We start from the raw sequence: 23,105 nt of genomic DNA on the forward strand, positions 1-23,105 counted from the left end.
GATTTGGATGATGTTTCTTAGGCATTTTGATAAACTTATTTTAAAAATCATAAAGAATATATCACGTTCCAAACTTAGCAAAGATTATCCTTGCAGTGATCTTTGAGAGGCTGCTTATCATCTTGGTCATGTATAATCATCCTCACTTTGTACTACTCTCACTCTTGTCCCCTTGGTGCCAGTACACTGATTTTCTTTCAATCCCTTGAACATGTTTAGCTCTTTCCTACTCCAGCGTTCTTGTATCTGCTGTTTCTTTTGTTTGAAATACGCTTAGCGTCTCCTCCCCTTTTTAATCACTCAAGTCTGAGCTTAAGTATCACCATCTCAGAGAAATCACTCCTGACCTTAGTTCTCCCCTAACATTCTCTATTTCTGTGTCTTCTTTACTTCCTTCACAGATCCAATCAAGACTCATAATTATTTTCTGTTTACATATTTGCTTGCTTTCTTGTTTAACAGTTTTTTTATCCCTCTGGCACCTCAGTTTCATGAGAAGAGGCACTGACTGACTATCTTATTCACTGATTCATCCCTGGGATCTAGACATTACTTGACACTTAGTAGAGGCTCAATAAATACTTGCTTTTGGATAATTAGGACAGAGGCATTATTTTGTTGCATTTTTCTCTATATATTTGCAATTTATAATTATATTTATAATTCCTTGGTATAACATAATTTTTTTTCTGTTTTAAAACATGATGGTATAAAAGACATGAGGATGAAGTAGGAAAATAGAAGATATGAATAACCCCCTAACAGATATCACATTTCTGTTGTCACTACAGTAAAATACAGCATCATTACATTACTGCCCCACAAATGCTGAGTATATTTTTATCCTCCTTAATTTTAGCAGATATGAATAGCATAATCCAAACATTGAGCATCCACTCCCTTAAAACTTTAGGTAAATCTAAAACAGGAGTATAAAATAAATATTTAATCATCCTTAGTTTAAAAGTCTTCCAAATAACTTCAGAAAAGTTTCTGCTTTTTCAAGCGGAAACTAAACAGAAAGCTCTAGAATAATAGAGCCACTTAATTCCACAGGCAGGCTGATCTTTAGATACTTTAAACTGCAAGGGCCAGAGAACATCAGTATGACTACTCAGAGATGATTAAGAAAGCTGTTCATCAATTAGAAAGGTAAATCTTGTGCCAGTTGATAGCAGTTAGGCTGAGAGAGGCAGTATATTCTTGATTGTGCCAAGGTCCAATGATTATGGAATGCTTCACTGTAAGTGGAAATGCAGATTTGAAAACACATTCCTATAGTATCCATCTTTCTTATTGAACAGATGACTTCTGCCCAAGTTCGGGGAACATTTGACAACCATTCAAAACCACTGGAGTTTACCTGAGAAAATAAAAATAGCCCTCTACCTTAGGAAGGATCAGTTTAACTACCTTTTCTCTCCTTTCAGAGTTACTGAGGCAAGTTTCTCTAAGCGCAAATGTCTGATGATAAGTACCTTTTAACACAGTCATTATGTGGTCAACTTTGCTCAAATCTGAGATAATTTGACATTTGCATAGCTAATAGCCCTTTCAATGTGCGTTGATACTTCCATTAAATGTAATGACTTTAAATCAGTGATGGAAGAAAGAGCACCAGAATCTTTGGAAAAAGGGTTACAACTACTTGCAACTCCTCCTTCCATCTGATAGTTCCTATTTTAGAACTGTTGTATGTAATTAGAGGCATTTTTCTTATAAGGGAGCTTGTTGCCAATGCAAATGGTTGGCAACATCACCTTTCAATAAATACATCTGGCACACCCCTCCTCAAAATCATCTTCCAAACACGAAACTTTCCCTTATAGATGGACCTTATATATAAATTGAAAATTCAATTGACATTCTACTCTGTTTCCTTCTTTCAGAAAATTTTATCAATATTTAAAATTGTTTTGATTCTCTAAAAGACTAAGTTTTTAATTTATCTTAGATAATTGAGAAATTATCATAAAAGAAAGCCTAAAGTACCCTGACTTCATTAATTCTCAACTTATTACTTCAGTATGTTCTACAGGTTGGTAACTCAAATGCATTTTTTCATTACAAAAATGCTCTTAATGATGGTTGAGTCTTATAACTGGTTCACAAAATCATATAAATTAGTATTCCTCCAGAATTGTTAGTACCAATGTCAGTATGATCTGGAAGAGAGAGAAGAGAGTATTTTTTTTCTTTTGCTCTTCTTTTGCAATATCAAGTTAGGCAAGGTATATTTTTCCACATCTCCTATATTTTATGAACCAATTCCTCAAATCCTAGTGCCCTATTCCTACAACTATGTGTCCATAGCTTTGCTACAGTCTTCTACCTTCCCTTCCTAAAGACAACATGCAAATTCTAAGGTAACACCATATGCTCCATGACCAGAATCACGTATCTCACTTTTCCAAATGCAAAGACTCGTTTCTAAGGTTATTTATTCTATACCTATTTGCCATTTTTCAAAGATGGTCATCCTTACTAGCCCAAGTTAATCTCTAAATGGTGGAACTTTAGACAATGTCACTTGAAGAATTTCAAGCAATGGTAAATTATTTGGGGACAGGCACAACAAACAAGTAGATCAGCAAACACTGGGAGCCTACGTCTAAGGTACAAAAATCATATACTTTTGATTTTGATAATGTCTTTCTTTTTTCACAAATTCCACAGTATATTTTTTGTTTCTTTTCATGTATGCTCTCTCACCAGCAGTGAAAGACTAGAGAAAAATTGCTAAGTAAGCGTTCATAAATCAGAGGTATTATGTTTTTCTCTTCAAGAATATATTTACCCACTTGATAGTTATTCCAGATTTCGCAAAATTTTTCCACTCATTAGCGATAATATGTGTGAATTGGGAAACTTTATGTAAGACTTTTGTTGTGAAACTCTTTATAAAATCATTTAAAATTGTTGGAACACACACACATAGACACAAAATACTGACGTAGATAAATTTTCATATCAGGGACCTGTCCTAAGACTACAGCTACACACACAAAAAAACTTGTAAAATGTTGCTATATTTTAATATACTTCAAAACCAGTACTTCAAAGATAAGGAAGCAATGAATCAACTATGATCCTTATTAAATATTGCTTGTTAACATACTTCATCACTTTGAGACTAACCAAGTTTGTTTTTCCACAACACACTGAATGCACTTCAAGAAAAATACACTCTAATTAAAACATGAAATTACTTTTCTTCCCCAAGTATTCTCACATCCATTGTGATATTTGCAGCCTTTGCAGCTGACGCACATTTCCGAAGAAAAGCTTAAGCTAGGTTTACAGATGTGTGTTCTGAAAACTGCCAAAGTTTGAGATGAACCCTCACAGCCTAAAAGAGCACATAATGCTGGATCCTGTCACCAGGTGAGAGCTCAGTGCTTCTTCTTTCAAAAAACATATGGATTGCAGATCTCTTGCAAAATTCCATAAAGGAGATTTTGCAAGACTCAATGCCCACAATAACGGTATAAAAAGAAAACAATGCTTTCTATACTATGTGGAACACCCAAGATATTAATCTGAGAAACTTACTTGTGCTGATATGATCAGACTTGCTGCTCTTTGGGGCCGGCCTCTCACATTGTGTGCCTGACCAGTTGGTGGAGCATCTAGAAAGATAAAAACAAAACAAAACAAAATCAGTGAGTAACAAAACCCACAAGTCTGCTAATGTAGTTATTTAACCAAATGAAATGAAGGAAGAGCCTGCTATCACAGATGCATGAATTTTAGATAGAGATTTCTGCTAATTTCCTGCATATTGTCAGTATGCTGAGGGTAACCTCAATTGGACTTCACTTGTTAAAATACTTTTTAAAATTTAAGTTTATAGTCATTTTTCTTTATTCTATGTTAAACTTAAAATTGGCATATTTTATAACAAAACCAAAATTTTAATTAAGAATTGAGATTAATTTGAGAGGTACTGAAAATTATGCCACTATAAAGATTGAGTTTACCTGTCAAGCAAATCCTTCTATACTAAGTTTCTGTGATTTATTTTTTCTGGTTCTAACAACCAAACAGCAAATGGTCATATGTCTCATAGTTCAAACTGCACAATTTTTACTCTTTTAATCAGAGATAGGGAAATATAGTGCTTTCCCATTTAAGATCATACTTCTATTCCCATGGAATCAAGACAATATGTCCAAGTTTTCATTCGGAGAAGCTGTCTTTCCCATATAGGAACCATAACATTATGATGGGAAGTCTTGCAGAGGATTAAAATAATAGATTTGATTAAAATCCTTCATTTAAACATAAATCACAACCATATAATTAGCTGATTGTATCAAAATAAATGCTGGAATGGTTTTAGCTATGTTTGAACAATGTCTGCTGGCTAACACAAGATGCCTCCATGCATCTGTCAAAGGAAATCCATAGAGAAACAATTTAATTGGCTTCAGTTCTTATTTAAAATGACTGTCAAATACCACCATATCACGAATAGTTGTACACAGTAAAAGAACAGCTTCCAGAACTATTCCAAGTAGATATCTTTGGGCATGGTGGCCAAACTAAATAACTGCCATTTCTGGGTCTCTTCCAATTCTGTCATAGCCAATTCAAATAGCTGAAGCTGTTTTGGAACTAGGCTTCTATGATGCCATGTGAATTATTTGTGGTATTTGTGAAGACAGTATCGGGTGTCCTAACACAAGGGCAAAATCTCATAAAATCATCATATTGACAAACTCAAATTACAAAAACAAAAATTTGTTTCATAAAAGCATACATTAACTTCAGAATAATTGACAGTAATGTTACTATTCAAGAATATAGTTATTTGATTAATAATGATATTATAAAACTATGAGTATGGAGCATGATTTCAATGAAAATTAATATCATTATATTATTATTAAGTCATCACTCATGAATTATCCTGATTTTTTATTTAGATCTTTTATAGAAAGCTTACATATATATTTTCTATACATCACATTTATTATATACCATACTACAAGTAAATCATTAAGATAGGTAAATAAATTTTAAGGCCAGGCCTATGACCCTGTCTGTATTACTGAAGTGAGGTAATGAAATGAGCATATTTCAAATAATTATAATAAAGTGAACAACCAATAAAATCATTGATTTTAAAAAATCATTTCTTTTCTTCCTTAGTTGTGGTTTTGCAGTTGAATGTTCTAGAAAATTGTTCCAGTTCTTCAGTTCCTAATTCTTGACACAGTCCAAAGATAATTCAAAATAAGATGTTTAGGCAAATTTTGCAAACATGTCGTTAGAATGAATCCTAATCATTGCAAAAGTCTTTTTGTTTTATGTAGCTTTACATTTGTCAAATCTTTCTAATTGACCACTGAGGATATTTTACATGCTCCAGTGAAAAAAATAATACTGATTGCTTGGTAATTTTATTATATAACTGATGTGTACAAAGCTATTTTAAAATTAAAATATCAAAATTTGCTCTTTACATTACCTCCTTTGATTAAAAAACAACAGCAACAACAGCAACCTAAATCAGGTTCACGTTAAGCAAGAGAAATGATCTGAGATATATTTTGCTGTGTTAATAGAGATAAGAACCTCTGGGCTCATCATAACACTGAGATGCTTGGAAGTCAGAAAAGTTGGAGGAATAAATGCTAATTGATAAGATGTTCTGATATGAGCATCATGTGTTTTAAGTATTTTAGGAAGTTATTAAAAACATGCCTTTAGAACTCCAGAAGGGCAGAGAGAGATTTTTAAACAAAGAAGATCAGGATACTGTGATTTTTATTCCAAACTCTGAAATTATTTAAGTAGGACAGGTGGTATTTATTAACAGTATTGAGTAATTTTCTGTTTTATCCATAGCTTGGAGCCCAGTATTTATATTAGATACAATATATCACTTGCTAGTGGTCGTGATGCTCCTCTCTTTTGCATTGTGGAAGCACACTTAACTTCTTAGCTTTCAGGGAATATTTTGTTTATTACATACTGGAAATAACTCTCAAAGACTGTGCTGGAGAAATAATTAATTTTAACAGTTCTGCATCTTAATCAACTGATGATCACCTTGCAATTTTCCCTATACTCCTTATAAAATAATGTTTTATGGCCAAATATAAAATATGTTCCACTTGTCTACATTTGTTCCAGTTTAAAAAAAAATAATCTCTTTTGAGACATTAAATCAAACAGAAGTCATTATTCTTGTTGCCTACCTTACAAAACTACAACTTAAGGCATTTGCTGCTCCACAAGTACTTCCTCCAATGGTTGATTTAAGACCAAGTATTTTTACTGTCTTTATAGAAATTCATAAATATTCATTCTCTGAGTAGACTACAGTGATCAAAGCCATTAATGGCAGATCATTTAAGAATTGAAATGTGTGTGAATCATCAAAATTTCCAGCCAAATTCCTCTCTGAATTATTTGCATAATCATGCTGACTATAATAATTTCTGGCATCTGTGTCTTTGTCATTGTTTGTCAAGAAAAATCCGTAGTCCATGCCCTAGTCATCTTTAATCTGTACTGTTGCAATCTACTGCTCCCTGTTATTCATCCCTGGACAATTATCTTTGAGTTAGTCCTGCATGGTCTTCCCAAGAAATCGTATTTTTTTCCTTACCATCACAAACATCTGTATATCCTTCCTTTTAAATTTATTCTACAGTTATTTCCCCCACTGCCCTTTACCCTAGGACAATGAAAATCAGCTTCTTTTTCTTATGTGTTTGATCACTATATCACTCTGAATTATTTAACTTTTTAAACACTTTTATGAATTTTGGATTCATGAAAGTATTGTTGGATCATGGATAGACAGGTAGATAGAAAGATAGATAGATTCTTATTTATTCGAACAATTGTGTATCCTTCTCTTTTCACATTATCGTATGAAGATACTTGCTTCAAAAACAGTCTTTTTGATTTCTCCCCTTCTCTCCAAGGCCAGTGACATTAAAAAGAAAGACTGTTTATCGTTATATTGTTTTCCTAATCTCTTATTCTTCCCTTTATGTTCTAGGTTAGACTAATGATTATCAAAATGAAAAATGTGTTAAAGTTGAAATTCTGGAGGCCCATATACCAGAGATTTTCATTAAGCAGCTTGGAGCTGTGGCCAGAAATCTGCATTTTAACAAAGTGAGCCTGATGCAAGTACTTCACAAATCACACTTCAAGAGATATTTGAGATAAGTTATTATGTTCCCACAGATTTTGTTCTTATACCAAATATTGTTCAATCATTTTAAAAAAATTTAGGATAGGAATAATAGTATGCATGCCCAGCAAGACTGTTCAAAAGGTTAAATGACACTGGTAGACGTTCTTAACATAGTACCTGAAAGTAACTGAGTGGATTTTTGTTTGGGGTAACTAATTCTCATCTGAATGTTACTATATGAAATGCTTGGATAGTTAACTTATTGTGTTCTTTAACAGTGTGTGCAATTATTGTATAGTTACAATATTCTATATTTCAATTGTAATTTTCTGTAACAGGGGGAGTACCTTTGTGGAAAGGCAATAGTGTAGCATATATTACTAGGAAGCACAGTAAATATTTTTGGACTATCAAAATAAGTTTGGCATATATAAGGGAATAAATATATAATCTTTAAAAAGAAACAGTTTTTACAATACAAGCATAAATATAAGACATATAATTAAACTGTCCAAAACAATGAGAACTCTGAAGTAGCAGAGAGATTTTACAAAAGGAATTGAAATCAGATATAAAATACTGAAAATGTATTAAAATCTTAGGTATTGTCTTTCACTGTAATAATGATCAACTTATGTGGACTACTCATGTCATTTTGTGGAAATGTCGTCTAGAGTCACTTGCTTTGGGAGGACTTCAAAATAAAATAATGAGATTAATATCTGCTCCCTCTTTTCATCAAATTTAAAGGTCATGGGACTCTTCTGACCAAAGTGAAATTCAAAGGTAAACCTTAAAGCAATTTGAAATTGAATTTCTCCTCTTATATGCTAGGCTGCTGTTATTAACCATGATGATGGAAACATTCAGAATGAAAAATCTTTTAATATACCCTTTTCTTTCTACACACAGGGAAAAAAAAATATGGCACAACTGATTAAAGGAGCCTTAGAAAACCTGTGCAGAGTGCCATGCATGTTTCGGTGCTCCAAAAATCTCATTCAATAAAAATAAAAACATGACTACATTTTGTGCATCAGATTTATAAAACAGTATTTTCATACAGTGATGAAAATTCAAACATTAAAAGTCAGTTGCAAATTTTTTTTTTCTGATTAATTCTGAAAATTTCACTCTTTTGGTGGAAGAACATGACTACATTTGCATGGCATTCTTAACTTTAAAGCTTTATACCCTATGTAGCTCCCAGCACTTTTTTGCCCCCCTCTTCTTGCAGACTGCTGTATTGCAAATGCAAAAAGTTTTATTGCATTTGGAAAGGGTATTTATATATTAATTCACCAGTTTGTTAACTTGACTTTGAAACATTTTTTCATCTGTTATTGTTTCCCAATTTTCTGAGATAAAATTATTTCATATATACATAAAGATTTATAATTTTTTAAAATGCTTCAAAAATTTTCTATCCTACCTTTGATATAAAATTTTGCATAAAGTTCAATTAACATTTACTGAACTTTGTGCCAGGTCCTAGGATAAGTGTTTTCATATGAAAAATATTCTTATTCAGCTTCTATAAAAACCCATGAGTTGGAATTATTCATCTTATGAAATGGAGAAGTATGTGTTCAAATGAGTTTCCTGAAAAATCACAGCTAATAAGAGGTAGAAATAAAATGTGGAGTTATTATGATCCTTCTAATTTAACGCAGTAGTAGGAAAAATGCTTTTCCTTACTCCCTCATGCCCAAGAGAGTACAGTCACTTAATAAGAAAGTAGAAATATTATCTGAACAAAGGAAAATCAGAGCATTTTCTGAGTAGTAAAATTGTTAGAATTACCACGCTGGCTCAGACCTGTGGTCAGTAATGCCTGATATTCTGTCTCTGGCAGTGACAGTGAGGGACATGTTATAGAAGGGTGTTAATATCCTTCTTGATACCAACTTCACATTTTTGTGTTGATTCCAAAATACTGTAGATGTGTTTAAAACACCTTTAAAGATCCAAGATCCATCAATTATAAATTTATCTATATTATTACTCGGTACAATTTTGAACTTGCACAACAATTCACTCTATATTTCATTCATTTTGTAGATATATATATGTGTGTATATATATACACACACACATATATATACACACACACAGCTTTGTACTACAATTTCTATTTATTTAGCACTATTCTCTATCAAAATTTGACTATTATTTCTAACATAGAAATAGCTAGGTATTACCCTGCTTTGTTTTCTTCAAAAAGCTTAAGTTAGTATCTTAAATTTTTGTTTGTTGTAATCAGTATAATTGGTACAACTCTATAATTATATATTATAATGCCTAGTTTTAAAATATTACATTAAATCATTGTCTTACCTAGTATTGATAAAATTAGTAAGACAAAGCTAATCTTACTTTAATATTAAGGACATTTGGTCAGAAAGAGTTTTTGATTTCTGAGAAGGGTTAATGTGATGAAGTAAAATAATAATGAGATGTTCAATAAACTCTGACCAACAATTATTTTAGGAAAAGTAAAAATTAATGAGAAATTTCAGTTGAAGAAGTGACAATGAAAGAAAGAAAATTAACAAAGTGGATTATTTAAAGTGATTATTTTAAGAAGGAAAAATATAAAAGAAAAGATAAAATCTAGTTTGCCAGGAAGTTATCCATAAAAGGAAGTTTGTTAAGATTGGCTGGTTTAAGTTAGAAATGTTTAAACACAAAATTCTATGCAGGCCACCTGAGTAGAAATGGCCACTAAAGTGTGAAATGATGACTCAATAAATACTAAAAAAAGAACAAAATCTCTAGTAATGTAAAACTTTTATTATCTAGATATTTTCCAGGAAATTTTATTAAAAGCAGATCTGAAAGGCATAAAGTGTTTTTTTCAGAGTGAGTAGATGATTTCTACTTAAATTAATATATTACATGCATCAACTCAAAAGGAAAAGGAACAATCATAAAATTAGTATTAAGTAATATGGTTGATAAAACTGAAGACATAAATGTAGGGTATTACATTAGAAACGGTGGTTATAATTCTATAGATGAACGTGGGAAGAAAAGCAATGTATGCTGTAATACAATTGTGGAAAGTTCTGTCTACATGATGCCACGATGAATGACCAATTCCAAAACTGGCTTAAGAACATATCAAGCCATGGGGGCTGGGAGGTGGGGTTGGAAATCTCCATGCTTAGTGCCATGCAGACAAAGTGACTAATCTTATACCTGAATATTTTATGTTTTAGCACAAAATAAGAGTAAACAATAAGGAATTTTTCTATGAAAACCTAATGACTACCCTTCCTAGTTCATAGGGTTTCTGTGGCGCAACATGGTAAAATCTGAAACAAATTATAATGGCAATATCTGGCATAGTCAACTGCAGTTATTAAATATCGTTCAAGGCATATTAGTCCTATACAAATTTGGGGCAATGGTAGGGATATCAGAAAGTGTGAACAGAAGGTTTTGAGAGTGTGAATGTCTTTATAAGTGAGATATATAACTCTAATTCTCTAGAAAATATTTATTTTCAGTTGTAGTGTACATATGCTGAGATATTGATATTAGCCACTTTAGTTTATAGTCTAAATCATTGGGAAATAATTCCTATATACAGATAGTCACCTCCTTTCTGATACTTCAGTATAGCCTTTGTTCTAGTTACAAGATTTTTACATATCCATCAAAAGGTAACACCAAAGGTTTCTAGAGGCAAACATTTTTAATTGATAAAGGTACACTGTATTCGTATTGATACCACCTTCCCAATTACCACCATTTAGCCTTCCTCAAAATCTAGGACCTGCATTTCACAAGTTTTTAAAATTTTTTAAATTGCTTTAAAACAAAACAAGCAATCAAAAAAAGAGTAAATGAAAAAAATTGAAATGACTTGCTAAAATCAAGTGTCAGTATGAATTAACAAATTTGTCTACGCTGCATAAATGTCAATTAGTCATAAAACACTCACCAGATTTGTTCAACACTTATAGGAAAATGTTGCAAACAGAAAAGTCTGAAGGCTTATGACAAAAGATGGCCATTAACACACATTTCTTTCCTAATCCAAGTGTTATATTACTTCCCTGACTCAAGGTGAGAAGGTTTATGCAGGCAGTGGTCTAAAAATTGATTCAGGAAGTTTAGATAAATATCTTCAATAAATCTAAAAGGCTATAGAATATTACAGTAGTATTTTACAATATGGAGAATTGCCATTTGGGGGCAGTTATAAATATCTTTATATATTTGATCCACATACAATCATAAATATGGTACATTCTATTTTTGCATTTCTCTATTTATATATGCATTTATAAATCTCTAAATATGCCTTTGCCTATGACTATGCTAGACTGATTACTTAAAGGTAGGGGTGGGTCATCTATTATTCATTTTTATATTTCTTCATTTCTTGAGCACATGGTCAGTATGTAGGTTTGGTCAATCAATATGTTTGTTGTTTGTTAAAATGAATGAACGAATGTATGAAGGCATGGAGGATGCATGGTTGAACTCATATGAATACACATACATGTGTCATATCCCATTCTATGAAGAATATATAGCTCCATTCATAAGTACATGTTTTCAGCTAGTTACCAGTCATTTCTCACTGAAAAGAATATTGATCCACTATGAAAAACACTTAACATGTAAGAACCACAGTAATAGGCAAATATTTTCTTCCTTTCTTCCTTCCTCCCTCCCTCCCTCCCTCCCTCTCTCCCTTCCTCCCTTCTTTCTTCCCTCCCTCCCTCCCTTCCTTCATTAATCTATTTATTAATTCTTCCTTTTATAAAATTAGATGATCACATTTTAGCAACTTGGACATGTAAAATTTTACTTATTCAATGTTGTAAATTGTGTGACACTTCCGTTCTTGTCCCACGATGCAGCTAACTAAGAAACGTTTATCTTCTTTCCCAGACAAAAATTCTAAAGGCGTTTGCCTGATGGGTAAATTGACATGTAAACCAGTTTTATATAAAAATCATACAAACAAATATGTAGTTAAGTGTAATTTAATTCAATTTAGTCACTTAAATAATTGTGTAAAATTAAAGTGCTGGTATGGTGTGACACCAATAGCATGTGTAAGTTTTGGAATTAGACAGAACTGTACTGTAATCTAGTCTCCCCTCCTCACAAAGGATATATCTTCTAGCAATTCACCCACTTTGGTCTTTTAGTTTATAATACAAGGGAGAGCAATATTCCCACTTTTGTCACACATTTCCCACAGATCTAGCCTCTTATGCTTTAACCTTTGTTTTCCCCTTAAATCCCCTTCCTTTCTTATTTTATATTTTATCTTTCTATTGTATGTTTTCCTTTTACTACCTCAAAGTTTTTCTTCTTCCTTCTTTACTTTGTTTCTTTTTTCCTCCCTTTCTTCCTTCCATTCTTTTTCTTTTTCCTTTTTGCAAGGCAAGTTGATCATTATAAAAGTTAAAAAAAAAATTAGGCTTCCTGAAAGATTAAATGATACAATGTATATAAAATTTACACACCCTCTAAGTTAATTTAACTCAAGTGATAAATAATACTATGAATATTAAATTTAAAGCTTGTATGTGGCACACCAATATGAATATAATTATAATTTTTGTTTGTATGCTGAGTGGAGGAAGTATTAGGCTAAAATTTCTATACTCCTTTAACAAAAATGGCTTTCTTCTGCTACTATTCCAGTGTGAAAAGGAAGAAAATATTTCCTTAACTGACGATAATGTAAGGAATTTTTCATTTATTTTTTTTCTCTTAAACCAATGTTGCTGGTTAATCTATATTCCTCTGATCCTTTTCTTAAAATTGTATAAAGTTGGTTTGGAATTAAGTAGTAGGTTGGAGGTTTACTGATTTATTTTTTTTGACTTGTTTCAGGATAGAACATGAGCAGGAAATAAACCTTCATTGTTAAAAGCATCTGAAATTTGTGCTTTTTCATAGCAGTAAAATCTGGGGAACGCAGTCTAATAGAAAAATAATGTAAATTGTTAAAGAGGTAACAAGTACATGAATGAAAATACTATGTAGTTATATTGTATATGGTTTCTTTGGTTATTCTGAATTACTTACTGATTATATTAAAGGCCAAGAACATGTCCCAGAATCAAGGGAAAATAAGGTGACTACATCAAAGCTTCATAACAATAGCTGCCCAGTGTGTAACTATGCAATAATTGTTCTCTGTTAGGCAGCGCCACCTGTACTCTCAAAGCACAAACTGGACTTTAAACTTTCATAGAAAAATATATCTGTATTCTGTGTTTTTCCCCATGACATGACTAGCTGGCGAAAACTAGAACAAGCTACAACTTGTTACTTGGGATCATAAAGGATAGATATTGATGTGACAGATTTTCCTGGCCTTTACTGTTCCAAAAGACATGCACGTTTCACATTCTGTGCTTTGAAAATATGCCACGGGGCAGAAAACAAATAAGGGACATGCAATGACCTGACTCTTGAAAAGTGGACAACACAGGCTGCTAAAGTTGAATTGCTCAAAACCCCTGCTGAAAAGTTGTGATCTGTTTGAAATCACTCCTGACAGCTTCCTTGGGCTCTTCTCAAATATTCTCTATGGGGCCACAGGGTCGCTGGTCCACAAGGAGGAGCGTTGCTCAGCCTGACAGCAGAGGCCTGAAGAGTAGAACGTGCCCTCTTCCTTTCAGCAGAGCCAGTAGTTTGAAATACCTAGGCCTTAATTAGCTGTTGTAATATAGAAGAATAATTCCTACCTTTTAAAAATGTGTGACAGAAACGAAACTCACTACCTTCTTCCCCAAAACCCCAACAGAGGTTTCCCTAGTACCTGTACATTTCCTTATGTGTTTCTCACCTTAAGGACTTAGAAAACAATGCTGAACTTTTAAGAAAATAATTAGATGGAACAATCACAAAACCAAAGAAAATGACAAAATGACTAATTTTCAGATCATTCACTTAATGAATGTCCCTTTGGTACTTGTATATTCATTTTGCATCCCTCTGAGTTTTTAAAATCTGCTTTGAAAATGTTTCAAAAGCTAGTTCCTGTGTGTTTTCTGAGGTGTTTGAGGGTGGACCCGCTGCCCTTTTTTTCCTCTCATGTCCCTCATGGGACTTGAGCTTAGTTATGTAGTTCCCTTTTCAGTCACTATTACTATCACAATCATCACACTTCTAATCTTTTATTTATGCCATATTTTGCTTATTTTTAATAACGAGCACTTTTTAAGAACTGCACAGTTTATTTTTTGCCTCCAAACTCCCAGAAGCCCAAATTATGCCAAGTACTGATGATTTTATGTATGGTCTATTAGAACAGTTTTAAGGTTCTACTTTTTTTAAAAGTGTTTATTATGTTGAAAACAATATTCTGTTTTTTTTTTTAACAGGTATTACATTTCTTATTCCTCAAAATAATTTTAGGAAGTAGATGCTATCAGTATTTCCATATTAAGATGACAAATGAGGCAAAGAGAAGAAAAACGAAACCAACAAAACAAACTGCAATTCCAAGATATAAGGTCTTCTATCTTTTGGCTCTTTTTTGTGCCCTGTTTACCAACAAATCACTTTTAAAAAGCCATTTTTTTAATTAAAAAAATTGTCTCCCTTTCCTTTGTAAATTGGGATTCATTTTAAAATCTGTTTTTTCAAACCCAGGGCTTCTTGTTGCAGCAGAGCACCATGCCATCAAGACCTTTTTAAAACACACACATGACTGAGATAGTTTATATGTCAAATGTTATTAGTGTTCCCCTACTGCTTATGGACTTATGGAATAAATTTCAAATTCCTAGCTAAGCATACTATGTTCCTCAGAACTATTTCAGTGTATAACATTATTGTCTAATACTCCCCCAGAAGCACCATTTATCTTACACCACTCACATCCCCAGAGCCCCTGCCACATTCCTTCTTGTCTCATCTCTTTCCTCAAATAGATCAGAGTTCCTCAAGGGCAGGGGCTACAACTCACTTTCCTCTATTTCATTCTTTTCTTTTCTTTCTTTTTTTTTTTTTTTTTTTTTTTGAGAGAGAGAAAATACCAGAATAAAAACCACAAACAAAAGTCAAGGAGAAGAGAGAACAAAAATTAATACCATTAAGTTTTACTAATAAGTTAATATGGGTAAGTTAAAAGTCTATTTAGTTCCTTTTGTAGAGAGATATTTAACCTCCGTTCCAGAATGCTCAAGAAACTTCCTGTGGTAGTTTTAGAAGATATCATAAGGATGAGAAAGAGAACCAAAAATCATAATGAAATGAATCACTTTTTAATTTTTTTCTGACTCTTGCAGTTTTTGAAAATGTATTAATGAAGTAAGAAGTGGTATTACAATGATGATAGAAAGATGCTTATATCATAGGCTGTCAGATTTCACAATACAACACAGGCACCAGGACAGTATTTTTTAGCAACATTAGTTAAGCACATATTACACACAGAATGCATGCTAGCTGCTGAGGCAAAATAGATAAATCAGATACAACCTCTTCTTTAAAGGAATTTACAATCTGCCAGAGAGAAACAGACATGTACATTTAGAAGGGCCATGGAGTAAAACAAGCAGCATTCCCAAGCCAGTTTCATAGAAATATGCTCCATGTCAAAAGGCCACACAGAGATGAGAAGTCAATTCTAGCCATGAAATATGGAATATCATAGGGTAATATGAAAAATGTAACCACACACTCCTGCAGATGATCAGAGAAAGGAAAACTGTGTTTCCAAAAAAAAAGAGGAAAAAAGAAAAAAAACAGACAGAAAACAAAACAAAACAGATGCCCAAATAAATATAACCAAACCAAAAAAAAAAAAAAAAAAAAAAAAAAAGGGTAAAACAAATAATAGATTGGGGAAAAATGCTCACAGAAAGTTATTTTTAGCTTCTGCTTGAAATGAAGAAGCAAAACATAAAAAACTAACAGTGCTAAATTGTTTTTGACCACACAGAGAATTGGTCCTGCTATGGGCAAGAAGCAATAATATATATAGTAAGAAATGTCTTGGAATTTTGCCATACTGCTATTTTCAAAACAATGTGGGTCTGAATTGGTATGATTTCAAAACCAGTGTAATATCAGAGTTAGATCTTTTTGGTTCTCTGTTTTCAGCTGATAAAAAATAATTTTAAACTTGTTTTTTTCTTTTGTTTTTGAAAAAGAAGGTGAATTACACAGAAAATTGATTTTAAAGGAAATATTCCCCAAATTCCACCAATAATGGTCAATAATCTTTAAGCTTCACAAGTCAAATATTTTTGTCTGTTCACTGATAAAAACTTCAGCGCCTAGGTTGTTTTCTGGTATATAGTAGGTATTCAATAAAAATTTGCTGATGAATTAATATGGGAAGAAAAAAATCACCAGTATTTTTGTTATCTAAATGGACAAAATATGAAGAAACCAAGGGACAGACACTTAGGTTTCTAGTTCTTATAGACTGTGGATTTATTGATACTAGACTAGGGGTCGATAATAAGAAATAGGTGGAAAAGATTATTACCTCTCTTGAAGTTAGGCATAAATAAGCTATTTATATAACCTGATATATTCTCGTACATTATTTTAAAGTATCAGGAAAATAGACCATAAAATCACAGAGAAAAATTAAATACAAATATTTAATTGTGACCCAGGAATTTTATGATTAGCCCTTCAGTTATGCCATAGTTTTAATAATAAAGGCTTTGTTATTTTTAATTCTGCTACTAATGGGAATCTTTGTTTTCTCAGTGTCTTTATAGATATTTTAGAGGAATTTTGAGAGAACTGGTATCTGGGGTTGTGACTCTGACCCAATTTTTAAAAAATTACTAAAATTCAAATGGGACTCTGATTAAATACATCATACTTTATAGTTTTATAGTATATTAGTGAACAATTAGTCTAAACCCATCACCTTATGGACAAGGAAAATGTGACACAAAGAGACAATGTAACTTGCCCCAAATCATTGCTAGTTTGATTAATAAAGTCTATACTTTCACACTGAATATTTCTTCTTCTGGGTGCTGATACTAGAAAACTAATGAGATAAGCACACAGATATTTAAAGACAGAAGTTTTTATCCTAGGAAAAAATAATTTTAAAAAAGAACAAAACACAGAAACAAACTAACAAAATAATCCTAATTATCGAATGATAGCTGGTTCATTAAATAAAACAGGAAAAGTCCAGACAACAGAACACTCGGTAACCTTAAGAATAAAAGCATCTAGTTATGTAGATTGACATGGAATGATGTTCATAATGTATTGCAAAGTAAATAAACATGAAAGAGTGTCTATCACATGATTTCATTTTAGTATATAATACTCTGCAAATGTATATTTGCATAAAGAAATGGAATGAATAGAAACCAAAGTAATAGTAGTTTGAGATCAAAGTGTCAGCAGGTTTGATATCTTCTGAGGCCTCTCTCCTTGGCTTACGACCATCTTCTTCCTATATATCTTCACATGGTCTTCCCCTGTGTGTACTGTATCCAAATCTCCCCTTCTTATAAGGACACCAGTCACGTTGGATTGGGGCCCACCCTAATGACCCCCATTTTAACTTATTCATCTCTTTAAAGATCCTATCTCCAAATACAGTCCCATTCTGAGGTACTGGGAGATAGAGCTTCAACATATGAATTTTGAACACAATTCATCTCAAAATATGACAAAAAAGCAAAATTCACATACACACATATGGATATATCACTTGTGTGTATAAGTTAATTTTATGTCAACTTGACTGGCCTAAGGGATGCCCAGATAGCTGGCAAAACATTATTTCTGGGTGTGTCTATGAGGGTGTCTCTGGGAAGAAACAAGTATTTGAATTAGACTGAGTAAAGAAGACCACTCTCACCAGTGAGGGTGGGCATCATCCAACTTGCTGAGGGTCTGAATAGAACAAAAAGGCAGAGGAAGGGCACATTTGCTCTCTCTGCTTGAGCTGGGACATCTGTCATCTCTTGCCCTCGAACATTAATGCTCCTGGTTTTTAGTTCTTTGAACTTAGACTGTGACGTACACCATCATTTCCCCGGTTCTCTGGTCTTTAGATTTGGACTGAATTACACCACCAGCTTTCCCTGTTCTCCAGCTTGCAGACAGTAGATCCTGGGATTTCTTGACCTCCATAATTGGGTGAGTCAATTCCTATAATAAATGTCTCTCTCTCCCCATTTATATATATAATATATACGATATATGATACATATGATATATATCCTATTGCTTCTTTTTCTCTGGAGAAACCTGAATATTTGATTCTTCTCTTTTAAAAAACTTCAGTTAAGTCCAAGTCAATTAATATTTACTATTCACTTGCTGCGTGCTATATACAAAGAGATAATCCTGTGTTGAGACTAGTGGGATAATAAGAGTAAAGTGGAAAAAGGCAGGAGAGACATTTGGGTCCAGTGAGCTATTTAAGCAAAAACATCTAGGTGTGGAATGGTTCCATGGCTATGTGGTGAGGCTGTGTATGTGCTTGTGTCCACAGTGGTAGGAGAAGTAGTGTAGCTACAAGCATTTCTTTACTACTGGAGGGTAAAATGTGCTGTGGGTACTGCTGGGAGATAATGCTGTGGAGGTTGGTCTATGTTTTAAAAAAAAACCCATAATTTGAATTTAAAATAAATTCAATATTAATGAAAGTCTTACGCTAGGGAGAAATTTTAGAAGTAGGAAGACATAGTTAACTTGTTACTGAGTTCACAGGATTAATCATTTCTATATCTCACAACAAAAATTGTTTAACAATACAAACATTGTCAAAATCACACATATTAATTTTTTAAAGTTTGGCTTTAACATTGTTCAATATACTTTCTTTAATAAATGTCAAAACTCTCTCCAAATAAACATAAAAAAGCCTTTAGATTTTCATTTTTTCTCAGCTTTTCTTTGGAGTTTTCTTTTCCTCCGCACATAGTAATAAGTGAAAAGGGCCATCAAGAGACAAAAGTGAAGGCTTTCAAAGAACAAATCTATTACTTAAATTGAAAGATAAGGTAATAAAATTTCTGTGTGGAAAAAAACTGTCAACCTCATAGATCTGAATACTTTGTAGACTTTCCAAATGTGTGTAAGTTCTGCACAATTCAATAGTTTTTTTACTCTATGAGAAAAAGAAAAACGTAGTACCAACAAAGCTAAAGCAAGTACTTATCTTACTTCTTAAAGCAATTTTTGTTTCCTGTAAAGGCGCTTAGATGAAATAGTGCATACTAGCTTTTCATCAAAGATACATGACCACTACCAATTGAAATCTGAAGCTAAAATCTGTGTTTCCAAAAATTTCCACTTACGAGAGAAAGCGATCCTGAGGGCTTAATATTCTCTTAGCTGGACAATTTTTGTATTCTGCATGATCATAGACACTTCATACTAAATTTATTTTTATTTATTTACATTTTAGTACCAAATGAATTATAAGTATCCTATGTAAAACTAGGAAATTTTCCATATTCTAGAAATTTTAACTCTAAGAAACATGAGTATAATATCTGTGTCTGAACCATCTATCCTTCATAGTTACTTAACAATGGACCCTTAATAAATAGTGAAAGAATGATCCTCTTGAAACTTATATCTTTCTTATTGTAAAAATATTCTCCCTTAGATCCCACTTCCCCTTGAAGTTACGATTGTTCTTCCTTCATTTAATCCACAGCCAAACAGTCAGAAAGGAATCTACAGTCTTCTCTACTTTCTTACCTTTCACTTTTCCAACTATAATCTGGTTGCTGTCATGTAGCACTTTCAAAACATCTCTCATAATGGCCATCTAATTGCAAAATTCAATAAACCACTTAGAATTCTTATCCTCTTTGAACTATCTGGAGTTGATATTCTTGGACATGCTCTATTCCTTTGACTTGGAGGAACCTACACTTTGACAAGTCCCCTCCAAATTCTATTTCTTCTCATTTTTTTGTTGATTCTTCCATAATACAGTATTAAACATTGGTGTCTCCTAGAATTCTATCCTTAATTCTCCAGTCTTCTTTCTATAAACCCACTCTTGTGTCATGCATAAAATGTACCTCACAAACTGGCCCCAAAACATCTCTTTAATCTCTCCCTAACCCCCATTATATCACATAGCCTGTGTTCTATTCTCAACAACGTTCATCTTCTACTTTCAGACCTAGTCTCTCACTGTGCTATTCCTCTTTCAAGAAAGGTTTTCGGCCATTTCCCCCTGTAAAATAACTAAACGTTTTTTTCAAAATACTGTTAAAATATCACTTCATCTGTAAAACCTTTCTCTCTCCCACTAGTAATCATTAACTGATCTCTTTTCAGTTGTTTTACCACAACACTTTGGTCATATTTCCGTATAGCAATTATCACATGGTATTTTAACTTTTAAAAATCCATTCATCTACCCAAAATGAATTTTAAGCTCTTTAAAAGTAAAAACCTTATTGGAGTTAGTCAGCACAAAGAAAGCAGTATGGAATAAGAGTTATAACCAGGGCAAGGACTTTAGAATCAAACAGGTATTTGCTAAATCAGTTTTAGCTGTTATTAATTCTCCTTCTGAATATACACAGGGCCTCACTCATCATAGGTTATCAATACATATTTGATGAATGAATTAATGAGTGAATAACAGAATATCATTATCTCTTCCACGATTCTTTCATGGCTTAAATGATTTGAGGAATTCAGTAAGCATTACTCCTACCATCAGAATAAATTTTAGGGTGTGGAAAACCAAAGCACAGACAAAATTTCCATTAAGCCCAAAGCAGATAGAAATAAAGATACACAAAAGTAAAAGGTGTTTGCTCTGAATCACTCCGATTAACATATTTTTCCTGGCTGATTTTAATCCGAGGCTGATTGTACCTTACAAGGTCAGGTGCCTCTGATGATACATGGTAAGAGTGAAAAGTGGAACAGAACATTACTGTGGACTGTTATGCCCACAAGAAATGTTCATTCTGGTGACACAAGGGCATTCTCTAGACAGGTCATGTTCCTGAGACCTATTTATGGAGGGGGGTGGTGCTGAAATGTCAGGTATACTTTGCCTGGGAACTGTGAGAAAGGGACAAGAAATACAAAGACTGGGCCCCAGAGCAGGCATTACCAGGGTCCTAAAAATGAGATAACACCAGTACCTAGATCAAAGTTTGGCCAAGGAGCACCCTGACCTTACTAACACTGAACTAACCGTGAATCCATCATTTTTCACCTGAAGTGCTGTCAGACCTTTTGGTGTGGGATCGCTGCAGCTGATCTCCAGGCCTTTCTTCCACATGCCACTAAGCGTCACCTTCGAAAGCAAACTCCTTCAGCTCTGCCTCAAATCACTTTGGCTATACATTCTTTTCAGGATCCTATGGAATCCCCTAACTTTGGCATAAATCGGGTTCCAATTTATCTGCCCAGTTTTAACTCCTCACCCCCCTCCCCAACTCTCCAGTCACCCTTCATTCTAGCTGTATTAAACCACTCATAGTTCCCCAGAGAGGCCACTAAGTCTCACATCCATGTCTCTGCTTATGTTATTCTTTCTTTTCAGAATGTTCTTCCCGACCTCACGGAACTACCTGAACCACATGGACAACACGAGGTTGCCTTTTCTGTAAAGCCTTCTGGGTGTTCCTATCTCCCATTCTAAACAAATCACCTGCCCTGTTAAAACTCCGCTGCCCTCTTTTTTTTCCTGTGTTCACACCTGCATTAATACAGGTTAATTAGTTGCTTATGAATTTCTAAACCCACTAATTCGTGAGCTCCTTGATGTTTGGGTTAAATTTCATTCATCTTCACTTGCCTAGGATTTAGCACTCTTTCAGGGTCTTATAAATATTTGCTGAATGACTGGAGGAATTTGGGTTGGAGGCAAGGCAGGGGTAAGACTAAAGAAGGGTCTCCTCTCTGTCTTCAGCTGCATAAGGCATTAAACCTGAGTATGAACTAAGAAGTGAATCAATTTCTTAACAGGTCAGTTTATATACACTTTATAGACTGATATTTAAAGGAGTATTTCTGGATTATTTTATGTAGGAACATAGGTTTAACATATTCAAATATCTTTTAGAAAAAAAGGAAGAATATCAGTTTTTCCTATGTGATTATTTTAATCACTTCCCATATTTTTACAATTATTGTGTAAAGAATGACATTTTCTTGAATAACAAAATAGATCATTATGAACAAAACTGTAGAGTTTTGGAAATGAAATATCTGAATTTTAATATAATTGTGCCTTAAAACCATTACTAAATACTCTGAGACACCACCATGAGCTATTATTGGGTGCCAATCAGGGTTTCTGTTTATGACATGGAGTATTAAGGAGGATGTCAGATATGATCCATCTCTAAAGCTCAAATGCAAGATGCAAAAATAACTTCCATTGTTATGAAGGTTGATAGCTACCCCAAAGGTGGTCCCTGAGATTTCACAGAGGAAAAGAATGTATTTGTTACGAACAAATTGAATCAAGAAAGAATGATTTGAAATGAAGTTTCTGGAATATTTTAGCATATACCTATTTCTTCTGTAAAGAAGTCTTACTGATTAAGGTAAGACAGTTGCACTGAAATCTTGGGAGCCAAAATAATGTGTTTTATCAGTACTTGAAATGAAAAGTCAGTTACTAAATAAAAGACACTATTCCAATTATAGTATCCAGTAGAGTAATAAAGTCTAAAAACACCTGCTTCTGTCCTCTAATTAAAAGCCACTGTTCTAGTAAATGTATTTTTATGAGACAGTTCCACGAGCTTTTTCATTCCCTCCATTATATTTCTAGACAATCTAGCTGGCTGTGGTGCATACACTTGTCGGTGAGCAAAGCAAAGGTTAAGTGTGTATGACACAGATGAGCCCCGAGATTAAGTACACACTGTGAAAAGCATGTGGATGTTCATGATTTAAACCAATGAACTGTGGCCTGAAATGATGTCACACAAAGCTTAGCGGTAAGTGGAAGGTTAAACCTACTTGCATC

General features: G+C 33.3%; 1 protein-coding gene across 1 annotated transcript in view; it reads right to left on the minus strand.

Moving 5' to 3' along the window:
- Positions 1 to 23,105, minus strand: part of LRP1B (LDL receptor related protein 1B) — a 1,885,740-nt gene that overhangs the window by 23,622 nt on the left and 1,839,013 nt on the right. Inside the window, exon 88 of the mRNA XM_082465229.1 lies at positions 3,553 to 3,629. Coding sequence (XP_082321355.1) covers positions 3,553 to 3,629 — 77 coding nt within the window. The remainder of the gene's footprint in view (positions 1 to 3,552; positions 3,630 to 23,105) is intronic.

The sequence above is a fragment of the Balaenoptera physalus genome, assembly GCF_965194825.1.
Source record: "Balaenoptera physalus genome assembly, chromosome: 6".
In the NCBI taxonomy this organism is placed as follows: Eukaryota; Metazoa; Chordata; class Mammalia; order Artiodactyla; family Balaenopteridae; genus Balaenoptera; species Balaenoptera physalus.